At 37.8% G+C, this 15727-nt stretch overlaps 2 protein-coding genes across 3 annotated transcripts in view; one reads left to right on the forward strand and one right to left on the reverse strand.

Moving 5' to 3' along the window:
- LOC134224556 (Kruppel-like factor 3) overlaps positions 1–15727 on the reverse strand; it is a 643489-nt gene that overhangs the window by 480236 nt on the left and 147526 nt on the right. The gene's annotated exons all lie outside the window — the stretch shown is intronic.
- Positions 4652–6688, forward strand: LOC134219617 (uncharacterized). The gene is made up of 4 exons (XM_062698403.1): positions 4652–4982; positions 5732–5842; positions 5901–6148; positions 6206–6688. Exons 1-4 carry the CDS (start codon positions 4652–4654, stop codon positions 6686–6688), a joined length of 1173 nt encoding a protein of 390 aa, XP_062554387.1.

A 15727-nucleotide genomic window follows, 5' to 3' on the forward strand; every position in this document is an offset into this window, starting at 1 on the left:
ATTTTCAGTAATGATTTGTTGCTACTACATATACGACCATATCGGAGTTTATTTAAGATTTGAGAAAACTTGATTTCTCATATACACTGGTGGAAATAAGTATAAAGACAAGCTCGGTTTCCATACAAAATAGCCATATTGGGAAGTCAATATCTCGATTCTTAGCGATTCGATTGGGCTGATTATTTGCCAACAAGCCTAAAATGACTTGAATTTTTATTCAATGATAGTTACATTTATGCATATATTCTGGTTACACGCGTTTCTGTTGGAAATAATTATAAAGACAGTTCCGTTGTATGGAGCTCCATATAAAAAAGTGGTGTCTTTATAATTATTTCCAGATTTTGAGGTCAAAATCAACAGAGATGTATACAATTTACTCAAAGATCGAAAGTTAAAGTTAAAAACAGGTACCTAGTAAAATTTCAGCCAAATCGAATCGCTACGAATCGAAATATCGATCCTCAATCATGATGAAAATGTATAAAAATCATGCTTGTCTTTATACTTATTTCCGGCGGTATAATACAATTCCTAAGTTTGATAAATAAGTGATGCCAAAACTGTAGAAGCTCGTAAATACACGCAAATAATCATAGATTAAGTGTTTGCTTGCGATGATAAAACCAACTGTCAAACAAACACCCCAATTATAATTTCATATTAATTGACCTATTTTAAAAAAAATATATAAAAAACTGTGAAAACGTATACGGATTAGAGCTGTGCGCCGCCGCGCCGCGCCGCGGCCGCCGACGATTTTTATGCGCCGCCGCCGCCACCGTTTTTGACCGGCGCGCCGCTGTAATTTTTTGACCGCGCCGCCGGTGAATTTTGAGCGAGCCGTTGAAATAATTTAAGTTCTGTAGCCTGGGGGTAGTTTTGGGAATTTATCCTCCTCTCCAATTTGTTAGAAGAAAAATTCCGTTTACCCTTATACATTTGAAAAATTTCGGCTGCGCCGCTAAAAAGAACATTTACGCTCAACCGTCTTTTCATGTTACTTTGATGTTAGGATGCAAATAGATTTTTTGTTAAGATTACTTGTTTTTCATTTAATTGATTTTCGAATTCTTTTAAATATGATACATGGCAATCTGCGCAAATAAATCGATTAACTAACTATGTTATCGCCCGGTTCGTTTCAGCTCTTCCCATAATTTCCTAGAGAGATCTCAACGCATAAACTAATATCTTACGGTCTATATATCAATATTCCTAGTGATTTATGAATCATTTTTTTTTTCTTTTTAACGAGACTTTACCCAACAGAGGGTATTCGTCTCTCAGAATCAAATTGGATATACATTCAACATGTGTTCCATTTCAGGTAACCCAAGAATTCCGCGATCTTAACCCGAGTAGACGAAAATAGCTCAATAATATCAAATGTTGATAAAATAGCAAAATGAGATATGGACATGATTGATATAAGAGATAAAAGATCAGGCGACAATATCAATATTTTGCACTAAAATATCATGAGAATATCAAGATATGTGATTTGTAATAAGTGATCGATATCAAGTGCCATTAGTTTTTTCTTATCCATAGCATATCTTGATATTTAAATGATATTTCGGTGCAAATTTTTGATATTGTGGCCTGTTCTTTTATCTCTTTTATCAATCAAGTCCATATCATTTTTTCTTATTCTGTTCATAGCTTCTGCCCGGGAAGGTCAATACGGGTAATGAAAGATCTATTAGCTCCTTCTTGAAATTTGACTTCTTGTTTAAGGGTTATCCAATTTGGTTATTTGGATCACATAGAACATGAACCGTTTTTAGACATATCTAAGATCCAATAAGGCGTAAACTCAAGGAAATTCTCGGAAGACCTGCATTAAAATAATTTTTGAGCGGATATCCAATTTGGATGTATGGAATAAAAAGCGCACAAATTTTCAAGGCTTCCCCTAAGACGCTCAATACTAATTAAGTATCCATTATGAAAAAGAGATAATAGCCTTTTGGGTACGCGAGCAGATCTTCATGCCTAAACTCCAGAGAATTCTTGGATGAACTGGGATGGAAAACTCTCATCGAATTTAATTTTATGGACAACAGTCAGCATAAACGAATAAAAATAAAACTTGCAATCCCTCAAGGAGCTCAAGGCCTATACTTCAGGCAATTCTTGTTTGGACTGGGATGAATATTTTTTCTTTATCGGTAGGGATGATTCTTTTCTAATTATTATAAAAATTGGAAAACGATCCGTTGCGCTTAAAATTGTATTTGCTAAAGACGTCTCACTACTCACTTCACGCTCCTAATTTTTTTACAGTGAGACGTTATAAACAAGGAATGAGAATTGAGACGTCTATCTTCTTACTCCTCATTTCTCTCTACACACTGTAAAAAAAAGAGGAGCGCGAAGTGAGTAGTGAGACGTCTCACTACTTACTTTACGCTCCTCACTCATTTTGCGCTTCTCACTTTTTACAGTGAGAAAAGAAAAATTAAGAGTGAGAAGTGAGACGTCACTTTTCTTATTCCTAATTTCTCACTTTTCAAATGACCTATTCGGCCAAATGACCCTTTCGGCCAAACGACCTTTTCGGCCAAATGACCCTTTTTGTCAAATGACCCTTTCGACCAAGCGACCCTTTCGGGCCAATGACCCTTCCGGCCAAACGACCCTTTCGGCCAAACGACCCTTTTGGCCAAATGACCCTTTCGGCCAGATGGGTTTCAGCCTAATGGTTTGTTCGGCCTAGTGGCATTCGGCCAAATGGCTTTCGGCCGAATGAGTTTCGGCCAAACAACCCTTCCCCGTTATTTTTCTTTAATTTTTAACAATTTCTCTATGACTCTAGGAAATTCCTGCTCCATGAATTCTGGGAAACTGATTTACCAATCATTCTTACCATCTCAGGTGGTCTTAGAACTTGCCCATTCAGGAATTATGGGGAATAAATCCACCCCAAAAATCTAAATAAATGCAACACCATCGCCTCCCTTCCAGCAACGCAGGTATTCTTTTCTCTCACTGAAAATCTTCCCCAGCTATTTTGGAGAAATTCTCCTCCAGGAATTCTAGGAAATAAAGAACTCTAAGGAACTCTAAGATTAGTATTTTTGGAGAATTCCTTTTTCAGAAGCTCTGGGATATTCCAATTCTATTCTACGACGACTTTTTGCAGCACACTTTCGAGGCACAAATTAACACAAAAATTGAAGATTGATATGTCCTGTATAATTGTATTGACGTGTTTCTTATGAATTCTGATTGCTGTATTATGAACATATAGTCATTGAAACATAAGAATTAAATAAAAATAAATAAATAAATAAATATTTTTACTACAACAATTCCTTCTACAGAAATTTTCTCCTTTGAATTTTGTAGAATCCTCCCCAAAATTAAAATGAAATCCTCCTTAAGGAATTTGAAGGAATTTATCCTCCGAGAACCCCGGCGAATTATTCACCTCATCCTAACTCTAGGGAATTCCTTCCTCTTGAATTATGAGGATATCTTCTCCTATGTTTTATAGGAAATTTCTTCTCCTTGTATTCTGGGGAATTCTTTCGATAGAACTTCTAAAATGTTTCTTCTTCAAGAATTCCTGTGAAATTGTGGGAGGAGGAGTGGTTTATACTCCCAGTTTTTAATTCACTCCAAAAATTCCATATCCATGAGTTTTAGGGATTTCCTTGTCCAGAAGTTCCAAGGGATGAATAATACGTGTCCCAGAATTTATGTATGGGGAACTCATGGAAAATTTCCATTTCCATGTATATTTTTGTAGGGTTTTCTGACCTTCAGGAATTTTCTCATCTGATATTTTTGTTTACATTACATCCTCCATTTGAAAATTTTTTGTATTGCAGTTTGGTGTTCATCAAGCTCTTCTACAGTTTCGAACTGCAAGGTTTCTAAGTAGATTCACTATTTTTTGCATTCCTTTGTTTTAACACTAACACGAGGATGCACATAGGTATACGGAAGAACAAAAAAACTTACACTGTACCATGAAATGGATCCAGTCACCTTGTGGTCTTGACTTGTGGCCGCCAGGCTAAAGAATTAAGGATTTTTGATAGTATTTTCACTAGGAATTAAGATTTATGAAGAGATTTCAAGAAAAATTTCTGAAGAGAAAGTAATGAAATTCCTAAGGATTTTTTTAAAGGAATCTCAGGCGCATTTTCTCATTATATTCCTGTAGGATTCTTTAACAGCGTACAATATAAATTATGCTTATTGCCATTAATGCACGAGACATGCAAATAATATTACAAAAAAAAACAATTGTTCTTCAACACCGAAGAAATTTTGAATCGCGCCGATCCGAGCCGCCGCCGCCGCCGCCGAGAACCATCGCGGCGTGGCGCCGGCTAAGCCGCCGCCGCCGATAGAAAATTGCGTTCACGCCGCCGCCGGTCCAAAGTGGATCGGCGCACAGGTCTAATACGGATGTGTATTGGGATAACAAAATAAAAACTTTTAATTCTGACTTTTAATTTGCACTGGCTGCACGGTCAGCTGTGATTGATCTGTCAATAAGATAAACAGTTTGTCAACGTTCGAAGAATTTCGATTTGTATAATAATTTTTGTTTAATTCACTCCATATTAAAGGTATGTATTTGAATTTGTAACTATTCTTTAATATGATAGCTATTTCTTATTATTCATAGATGTATACCGTCGTGCAATTCATCGAGAACCAGAAATTCAAGGTAATGGCTGTACCTGCAGCATGGGTAAAGAGAAATGTTTTGCTTTGGCCAAAACTTTCCAATGCAAAAATCGAGAGCCTAAGGCTTGCTGGACATGAATTCAATGGACCCACGAAGAAGATTCCAGTCATAGTATGCAATAGCTTCAAAAATATCCAACTAGCTGAAGAAGCTGCCGAGGAACTCTCCAAACGTGAAGTCTCCGACATCGATAATAAGCGGAAGCGGCTAAAACCTGCCAAAAAACCGAAGGCACTGGCTCCAAAGGATTATAATAAGATGATACAAGGTAAGATGATGCTTCAGATCTTGGAACATTAAGTTATTTTAGTTTCCTATTAGCATGCAACCTACAAAATACTTCTTTCCAATCAATACCAATCCAATTGAAAGTGGACAACGCATCCGAAGATTCGAGAAATCTGACTCATACTGCTGATTTGCTGCTGATTTGAGTATCCCAATGAATACCAACGCGAATGTTATTGTACTGAATGAACCGTATTCTTCGAGTCAAACTGTCTGTCCCCGTGCGTCGATGGCATATGACGAAAACTGCGAGCCCACTATTACACAGCAAACAACTACAGAAGATACAAAATGTATCCTTGGTACAACATGCTAAGCCCTCGGTCAACTCTCATATGATCGAAGCAACGCTTATTCATCCACAAGCATCTGCTTTATTGCCCGTGCAACACAACACCAATTCTTGCACCTTAACGTCTCAAGTCAACCAAATTCATGTTCCTGCGGATCAGTTGCCAACATCCAGTAAAATCATCAGAGGTAAAATAATGTACAAAGTTTAATTAAAGTTCATTGCTGATTTCAATCTTCTTTTGAGTCACAGCGACACCAAGGGTATATGATTCATATTAGAGTTTTCATGTTCTTCCTAGCATTATTACTTCCTACCTGCACACACCGAGTTTGCCCGCTATCTATATTTTGATCCACTTCCTTTATTTTTGTGGAAGCAACGCCTAGCATTATACCCAACAGTAAAACATAATAAAACAATTTATACAATTTTAGGTACATCACCTGAACAAACAGTGTTGGGTGACGGAACGGGTTATTTACAGGACGAAAATATGTTTTATCAGTATGCAGACGAGAACAACACATCAGCCTTACAAATAACAGGTATGATATTCACCAAATTGTTTTCAATAGTATGTTATTAATCCTTTAAAAATTGAAGGGTCGATGAGCTACGAGCAAATGAAAGCAGATCTTAAAGTGTTCATCGAAACGACTGTCACAAAATCTGTCGAGAAAGCTTTTGAAACTAACTTCGCGCGTTATGCTGCTCTGTCTGATATTGAAGCAAGGGAGAACTCCGCCAAGTCCGAAGATGGCATCGTCGAAAATCACACGCTCATAAATAACGAGGATGAGCTCAGCAAATGGAACATCAAGCTGAATAGCAGACACCTACGTCAACGCTTTGTATGCAGTATTATGATAAATATCTAAACAATGGTAATCATATTTTTCTCTTTTCAGTTGGAATATTTCTCAAAAATCATAATTCCAAACGCATACATCCAGAAAGGCGACAATGCATGTTATACTGTAGTTGATTGTCTTTTCACACGTGATTTTTGGACAAAGATGACATGGACAGGAATCAGCCGGGGCAATAAGGCTAAGAGAGGCTTCCGTGAATACGGTAATGTCATTCAATTATTGGGCGATATAGTGCGAATTGGTGATCCGTCGTACACAGCACAGAAATTAGAGCTGTTCTGCCGAAATAAACTCTTTCGTTACTGTAAACCACGATCTACGTGCCAGAAACTTCGGAAATCGGCATGCAGACCGAAACGCTCTCGCAAAGCAGCTGCAATATCTGCAGGTGATGGACACAATACAGACCACGAAGATCCACCTTCATCTGATGATGATGAACGAATGGTTGGAGATGAAAGCAACTTTGAGTCTGATGACGAAGAATGTGATGGAAATACTTCGATGGATTCAGATTAACTTCAGATTCGAGTCTGCTCTTTTCTAATTAAATATTATAAGCATTATACCTAAGGACGTTGGTGCGGAATGTTATTAATATGAGTTCTAACAATTACTATATAACCTTCACTACATATCACTGCTAAGTGTGGTAGTAGAGATTGATATGATTAGTTTCTTATTCTGAAAGATACAACTATTCCTGTTAAACATCTAAAACCATGTTTGTTTACATTGAAATAAAAAGAACAAGGATAAATAGAATGTTAATTTATCAATTACGACGATGACATGTGTAGCCCGATGAAAACTACGATAATGACGATAACCATATAAAAAAAAATCATCGTTAAGTATAGGTTTAACTACATTGTTACCCACATATTGCCCTGAGAATATTGCCAATCATCAATGATTACCACATACGACTATTACGATGAGAAGCATACACACCACAATGTTGACTCTTATAGATATCTTATAGTTTATATCCTTGATGATGGCAATTGTCGTTCATCAATGATGATTGTGTCTATGAGGACGACGATGAACGTGACAACAACTGAAAAAATCCACGATCACAATTGAATGACGATGCTAACAACATAATATGTGACGTACTCCACTTGCACGTGAAAATAAAAAAAAACATAACAACGATGCTCAAATAATAATGATATTGATAGCAATTTGCATTGTGAAGAGGGCGATCATAACAGTAAAACAATATGATCAACAGAACTGTGCAATAAAAATCCTATTCGACTAAATGCTGATGTCATATTAGAAATTTGGAGACAGTACTCGTCGATAGCAAATCCTTCCGCACGCGATGGCATATGAGCAAGTCAAACCACCTTCCTTTTGCCAGTGGAGATATATCAGCTTCCACACTGATATTCTTCCCTCCCCCTTCATACGGGAGCTTGGCAGAAGGAAGGTCGTGCGATATGTGCCATCACAAATATTGCCCTCCGCTCGCTTTCAAATCGACTTCTATAAAAACATTCTTCATGCCTGCCGTATCCTAACGGAACTATCAATTCTATACTTTCGCCTATAAAGCTATCATGAACATGTACGTCCAAGTTTGGAAGATGATATTAGCATTTCCATATCATTGTAAATCGTTTAACTTCACGTAGAAGTAACACACACGAAATCATTAATTTATTGTGGATATTGCTTGAGATATATTCAGTACCATATAATGACTTAAAGTTCTCTATGAAATCAAGAATCAATGACCTAGCTACAGGTAAAAGATTTGAATATTTTTCGACAGAGCAAATTCTTACGGCACAGAAAAGGTAGAGGAAATGGTCGTAAAACTTCTCAGGAAGAAAGTCTTTAAGTGCTACTATACCAACATAGTTAATAAAATTTCGGTACTCTAAGTCTTTCCATAATGATACAAACTCTAATGACCTCATTTGCCGATGGATTTCCATGGGAAACTTAACTTGAACTAAATACTCCGATATTGCCTTTTTCTGAAAAGTACTCCATTTCGCTTTCATAGACATTGAACCTGTACGCCAACTAGTTAAAAGCTTTTTCATGATTGTACGACAATTCCCCGAAAACCAATTCCCCGAATGCAATTTCCCCGAATACAATTTACCCGAATAACAATTCCCTGAATGTAACATTTCCCCGAATGTAACAATTCCCCGAATGAAACAATTCCCCGAATGTAACATTTCCCCGAATGCTTCTGTCTTTTATTTGAGTGCGGCACAAAGCGATTGGAGGATTTCTGATCCGGAGGTTGCGAGTTCGATTCTCGGTTCGGCTTAGGATGCTTCCGGGTGAGAAGCATTTTCGGCTCTTTGAGCACAGTGTGTCCATTGCACTTGCCACACAAGACATTCATGTAACTGGCAAGCACGGGAAAACTTTCAATAACTGTGGAAATGCTAGTAGAACACTAAGTTGAAAAACAGCCAAAGGCGAAGTGAAGAGATATTGCTTTCTTTAAATGTATTAGTATCCTTGGTATGATGAATTCATCTGCCCAGTTTAAAACAAAAGGAAGTGACAATGTCTTCCTCAAATAAACACATTTGCCCGGTATAAGGCAAAGAGGATAGATAGCCCTTCTTTAAATGAACTCGTTTGTCTGAAATAAAGTGAATCAATGAGACAGTGCCTTCTTTAAATGATCCCGTCTACCCGATGTAATGCTAATGGAGGAGATAATGCCTTCTTTATTTAAACTCGTCTATCCAGTATAAAGTGTCTCGAGAGAGAACGTCTGTCCATAATAAGGCAAGAAGAGGAGATAATTCGTTCACTATAGGAGCGCGCTTACCAGATATAATAAAGGATTGATATGGAGCAATTATATGTTTAAAAACTGCTGCTATGCTACACTTATCCAAGAAAAAGCCAATTTTAAGAACAATCTGAAAAAAAAAATGCCTAATGCTATTCTGAGAAAATGAATTCGGCAAAATGTTTTTCGATAAAATATTATACATTCAATACATTTGCTTATATATTTTTTCCTTATTCTGGCCAAATTAGTATCAAAATAAGAGAGCACATTAATCCTTATTATCATTCTCAATTCATTCATATTTGCATTATTTCGAGCTAACGCCTATTTCTGAAGAAGGGATTACATCTACCATTGCCTTACTTCGTGGAAATGATTTCTTATAAAGAATGGATTACATCCATATTATCTTATTTCGGGCAGATACGTATTATTAAAAATAGAATAATAAGAATAATAATCTGGAGAAACACTCTCTAAAGGAGAGACGCATTTACCATTTCATTAGTCCGAGCAAATGCATTATTTTTAAAGAAGGAATATATTCACCATTGTCTTAGTCTGGGGTTTAAAAAGATTTACATCAACCATTGCCTCAAACTTCTTAAGAAGGTATTTACAGGACAGGAGTTTAATTTCGAAGATAAAAAAATATTTACCAAAAACGCTTTCAATCAGAATTGCCGTTTGCCGTTAAAAAACACACAGCCGTTGTTAAAAAGCAAATTGGAAATCATACTACCCTGATATTTTATTAATTTAAAAACAGATCTTGGAGGATCAAAAATATCTAATACTACCAAAGAATATTGAGCTGATAAGTGTAGCATAGTTACGGTGTACTTTGTAGATTGGACACAAGTGAGTTTTTGTTTTGAAATCCTTATTCAAATTGCTATCAGAAATCAAGGAAGGTGCGATCCGAGGATTACTACTCCTGGCCACGTACATCTTCACCAAAGGATATTGCGCTGGTAATGTCCAATAAGACACACTTGAACGTATCTTTAAATGCTGCTTTTTTTCGGACGCATACAGTCGATTGCGAAGATGTGTTTGTTAGAGGTACTATGTTTTCGGGGAATTGTTCCATTCGGAGAAATGTTACATTCGGGGAATTGTTACATTCGGGGAAATTGCATTCGGGGAATTGTTACATTCGGGGAAATTACATTCGGGGAAATTGCATTCGGGGAATTGATTTTCGGGGAATTGTCGTGCAATCCTTTTTCATTACACCTAATTCAAGCAAATGCAAGGAATCACCGACAACGACATCCTGGATAATGTCGATTGGTAGCTTCATGAGCGGTGTGTCGCCTCTTTGATGATCAGAGTATTGCTTTGACCGAAACTTTTCATCAATTCTCAGCGGTGCAGTCGACTCCGGATATGACATGGTTCCCGATATTTTGCTGAACCGTCCTTTAGTGGTGCATTTTATGCAGCCATATTTGCCGTTGAAGTTGATCACATTTTTAATAAATGACCTGGCCGGAGTGTCACAGATGAAACAGCGAATTCTTATGGCCAAAAGATACCCATTCACGTGAACTCCGTTCTCCAACAAAGGCAACAATTCATCAATGAAGGCGCTGAGAAATTCATTCACATTTTTTGGTTTCCCATTACCGTAGAATATGCCCACGACCATGGGTGCAATATGAGGTGCTTCATGGATGTTACATAATATGGGCCAGAAATTTTTAGTGGTACTTTTGTAAATAGGTAAACCATCTACGTTTATGTTAATTGAAATAGACAAAGGTGTGTCTAGATCTCGGAATATCTGTCTGAGGCAAGGTTCTAGCCCATGGTGCCAGTATTGTCCGTTCTCTCCCATTTGACTGACGCTCACATTCCTTGGAGTTCGCATAATTGATCTAGGATCCTTAGCTAATTCTAGTCCAAGGTTTGTGTTTAAAACATTTATGAGCGATTTAAGGGCTGTTTGGGGGATATTATTCTCGTTTGACCACTTCCGAATATCTGTAACAATTTTTCTTTCGTCGCCTGTAATAAAAATTTTATAGATTTTTTTTAAAACATTGACAATTACTAATAACCTTCATATTCCGTTTGTTCCTGATCACAGGCAATAATTGTCTCTGCAATTATGGAATTCTCTTGAGAGTTGCTTCTTTCTGTGCGTTGAACCGATGAAGATGGTGATACAACACTAGACTCGTTGTTTATTTCTCGTCCATCTGTAGTAGCATTTAGCGTTCTCCTGAAACGGTCACGATACTTTTTTAATAATCTACTGTATGTACCGCGTTTTTTAATTTTAGACAATCTAGTTTTAACCATTGCCTCAGACATGATTTTTCTTTAAAAATATGCTTCAGTTCTAGCAAGAGATAACGTGAAACGAGTCAACTATCTATGAAAAAGTTTGTGATGATTTATGATAAAACTTCTAGTTTACGATAAAACATCCGATGCGTTATGTATAATAATACGAACATTTTTACATCACACATTATATGATCTTAAACGTGCTTACGTTAAACATGATTTATACTATTTTTACCAACTTAAGCGATGTTGCTTCGTAAATCGTTGAAGTGGTCAGACATAATCGCGTTTTTGATTCTTTTTGAACATTATTTATAACTCAATTGTCTACTTTTACGATAGTGATAGGAAATTTACTTTTATACAACTCTAAATATACATAGATATACGATGACTGGTTATCTGGGACGATATACAAGGTGTCGGGCCATTTAGCTGAATTCCGTTTGGCCTAATAGTTGAAAATAAAGATTATGAGTAGTGAAAAGTGAGTAATGAGAAGTGAGAAGATGGGGTGAGAAATTCAAAGTGAAAAGTGCGAAGTGAGAAGGAGCCCTCCTTAGCCGTGTGGTAAGACGCGCGGCTACAAAGCAAGACCATGCTGAGGGTGGCTGGGTTCGATTCCCGGTGTCGGTCTAGGCAATTTTCGGATTGGAAATTGTCTCGACTTCCCTGGGCATAAAAGTATCATCGTGTTAGCCTCATGATATACGAATGCAGAAATGGTAACTTGGCTTAGAAACCTCGCAGTTAATAACTGTGGAATTGCTTAATGAACACTAAGCTGCGAGGCGGCTCTGTCCCAGTGTAGGGATGTAATGCCAATAAGAAGAAGAAGAAGAAGAAGAAGCGAAGTGAGAAGTAGAAAGTGAGTAATGAAAAGTGAAAAGTAAGCAAAGGAAAGTGAGAATTTTAAAGTGCGAAGTGGAAAGTGAGAAGTATGTAGTATGGAGTAAGAAGTGAGAAGTGAAAAGTAAAAAGTGAGAAGTGAGAAGTGCTATGTGAGAAGTGAGTAATGGGCAGTGCAAAGTGAGAAGTAAAAATTGAAAAGTGAGAAACGAGAAATTCAATTTCAATTTAATTTGAAATTCAAAGTGAGGAATGATAAATGAAAAAGGACAGTGAGAAGAAGAAAATGAGAAATGAGAACTGAGGACCGAGGAGTGATAAGTTGAATGTTACTGGTGAGAAATGAGATGTGAGAATTGAAAATTTGAAAATTAGTTCTTATTCTTTCCAATTTAGTACATTTCTCTTTTTGCTCCCTTTTTCCTTCTTCTTTCTTCTTTCCTGACCTACTTTCTTCTTTCTTCTTCTTTATTCTCTCTTTCATCTACTTCCTTCCTTCTTCCTTTCTCTTTACCCTATTTCTTATTTCTTCTTTTTTCTTCCCCCTTCCTTCTGCTTTATTCCGTGTTCATCCTTCTTGCTCCTTATTTCCTTCTCATTCCTTCTTTCGCCTTCCTTTTTTCTTCTTTCTTTATCTTTAATTCTTCATCTTTTCTTCTTCCTTCTCACTTCTGATTTCTCAACATCTCGCTTCCTACATATTTATTATCATTCCTCACTTCACTTCTTGTTTTCCTCACTACTCACTTCTTGTTTTCCTCACTACTCACTTCCTACTTCTAACTCCACAACTATCACATCTCACTTCTAACCACTCACTTTCATTTCTCACTTCCCACTTCTCACTACTTATTTCGACATTGTTGTTTCAAAAGGGCGAAAGTCACAAACGTAAACATTGACTTCTTCCACTGATTTCAGGAAGATTAGAAACTTCTGGCGATATTTTCCACTTCCGTTCGATAGAAGGCGCGGAGCGGCTCCAGTTCCAAGTGGTTGATAGCTGGGAACGGTCCTAGTTATTGAGTAATTTGCAGGAAAAGGTATTGTTTACGTTTGGGACATTGGCCCTTATGAAACAATCGTGTCGGTTTATTACTGCATACATCTCACTACTAAGTACTCATTTCCATTTATCAGTACTCACACCTCCCTACCCTGTACACTATTCAAACATCTCATTTCTGACTTCCCAGTTCTCACTTCTAACTGTTCAATTCAAACTTTTTGGGAGAAAATATAAACCTGTTCCTGTAGAGTAACAGAAAAGTAATGGAGAAATAAAAAGAATGATAAAATAAATACATCTTTTGTTAAATCAATTGCTATCATTGACTTAGAACATAATTTCAAAACACTGCAGCTACAGCACTTTGCATCTTTTTCAAGTAAAGTTGGCAATCAGGTTTGCGGAAACGCGAATTCGGGGCTTTTCAAACTTTTGAAAAAAGCTCACCGTTTACGTTTTTTTTACTTTTCCGTCACAAGCTTCAAGGTAGCGTTCTTATTTGCGTTTCTATCATCCCGGAAGAAGAACAAAAAAAAAAGAAAGAAAGGAATTCATTCTGTGTACGAATTTTGAGGCGACAACAAGTGTTCTTTTCGCTGTCCTGCTGAACCGGATTTTTGATACGACAGTTCCCTATCTCAATACCTCCCTAACTCGATGATCCTTTCAATAGCAAGTAAGGGAGAGGTAACTGTATTTACTAATATTAGCAGGTGTTTTAGCAAGGATTTCTAAAAGATTTTATTGAAAGATTATTCATCATAATGGCAAAAATGTGGAAAATCAGTACCTATTTGTGCCTTAACAACTAATTCTCACAAAAGTACATGGCCCCAAATTATACTCAACTATACTAATTTGGTCTCGCATGCATTTTCCTAAGCTTTCCAGGGTCTGATGCCCATAGCTCCAGAGATAAAAAATACTCTCTATGTCCTACTCCAAGAGCTGTCATGGATAGTTCACCAATTGGCTTCAAAAATCATGCATATCCGGGCAAGAATTTGGTTTGAACCTAATATACCTTCGTAACCACTCGAAGAGCACTAGATACATTTGTATTCAGGAGTATATGCAACGGCATTTTTACTTTACTAAAGAAAAATCCGCTGTTACGCTTTTTCGTGTCATATGCCCCATGTACGATAACCGATGCCAGTTCATTGATTATTTAACTTCTTTGCGCTTAGAGAGAAGTACTGGCAAAGCAGATTGCAGATTGGGAACGTATTGAAATAAAAATTTATTACTTACAGGTTTTTCAAATGTTTCTCTTAACTGAGATTGTTTTAACAACGTGGCGTTTTAAAGCAACTTCAGTTGTGAAAATACTAATATAAACATAATATCAATTTTTGTAGCATATCGATATCCTCTTTCAAAGTCGGTTACACCCATGAATTGAATCTTGACACAATTTTGCAGATTCCTATCACTCCCTGCTAAATTAACTTTATACCAAACGATCGAAACCGCCCCATCTCAAGCGCACATCGCACGACTCATCGCCACACAGCAATCCAATCGAACCCGGAGACCTTTTACTCACTTTTGCAACATCTTCACAAAAACCGTGCGATCGCACGCTCTCGCTTCCCATGCATTGAAGTCTTTTGTGGTTCGCCCTCCAATCGCTGCTCGCCGGTTGCTTCACCCTCGTCGTCGTCGTCGTCGTCTGGTCGTGGTTGCGCTCCACCCTGCAGTCGTTTCTTCCTCTCACGCGCGCTCACACCGGCAACCACCCACTAACCCTCTCGGCGCCACCGTTGCCGTATCTGCTCGCCCCCTGTCCACCAGAAACCTAGTTTACAATCTCCAGCATCTTCGCGACCCGATCGAACACTGCCGCTCGTTTTGCCCGGCCAGAGCGTATAGTCTCTTCCCTTTCACGGCTTCGAAATCTGGTTGGAGCCCAGTCGGGGCCCCTTTTACGCTGCTGGGTTGTTACTATTTCCCAGTGGTGGGTCCCAGCCAGCGAAGAAGGGAAACAGGGATGGCACTGAAAAGTCATAATCGAGATTTCAATTTCAACCGTTTTTCACCTTTCGCTGATGGCACGGGGTCTCATTGAGGGTATGCGGTATTTTTATGTTTGACCGAACACAACGAGTGCACTTTGCGGAGAATCTGATAACCATGGATATCGGAATTACTTTATTGTCTTATCACTAACCTTATTGTTATGGGTTTTGATGTATAGAGTTTGGTACAATATGCAGTTGAAAAAAGTACAAGTTAGAACAAGTCTGAGTGTTGATACCAACATGGCTCATATCGCAGACCTCTATACCTCTCACTAGTCCCGTCGAGTGAAATGGATAATGGTTTCAGCAGCAAGATGATCTTCGAATCATTATATGAACAAACATCATGGCGTGACACTGTGGGGGAGTTGGTGGAAGAGGTGCAGATGAAAGGGCAATCACTCGTTGAAATCGATCCATCCAAATCAAGGCGACACTAAAATATTGCTGTTTTCGCCGAATTTCCGACTCCGGCGTGTGATACTTCTGACGCTACTGTTGTTCGTGATTAGTTTTTTTTTTCTAAGGCTGACGACTCGTTGTGGTTGGTTGCTATGAAATTAGGTAGTTTTTATTACTCGTCGAGTGCGATCTGC

This window comes from Armigeres subalbatus, chromosome 3, assembly GCF_024139115.2.
Source record: "Armigeres subalbatus isolate Guangzhou_Male chromosome 3, GZ_Asu_2, whole genome shotgun sequence".
NCBI lineage: Eukaryota > Metazoa > Arthropoda > Insecta > Diptera > Culicidae > Armigeres > Armigeres subalbatus.

Coding starts and splice junctions, on each gene's coding strand:
- LOC134219617 (XM_062698403.1), top strand. CDS start 4,652: ATGTATACCGTCGTGCAATTCATCGAGAACCAGAAATTCAAGGTAATG. Junction 4,983..5,731: donor TTATAATAAGATGATACAAG/GTAAGATGATGC, acceptor ATACAATTTTAG/GTACATCACCTGAACAAACA. Junction 5,843..5,900: donor ATCAGCCTTACAAATAACAG/GTATGATATTCA, acceptor TAAAAATTGAAG/GGTCGATGAGCTACGAGCAA.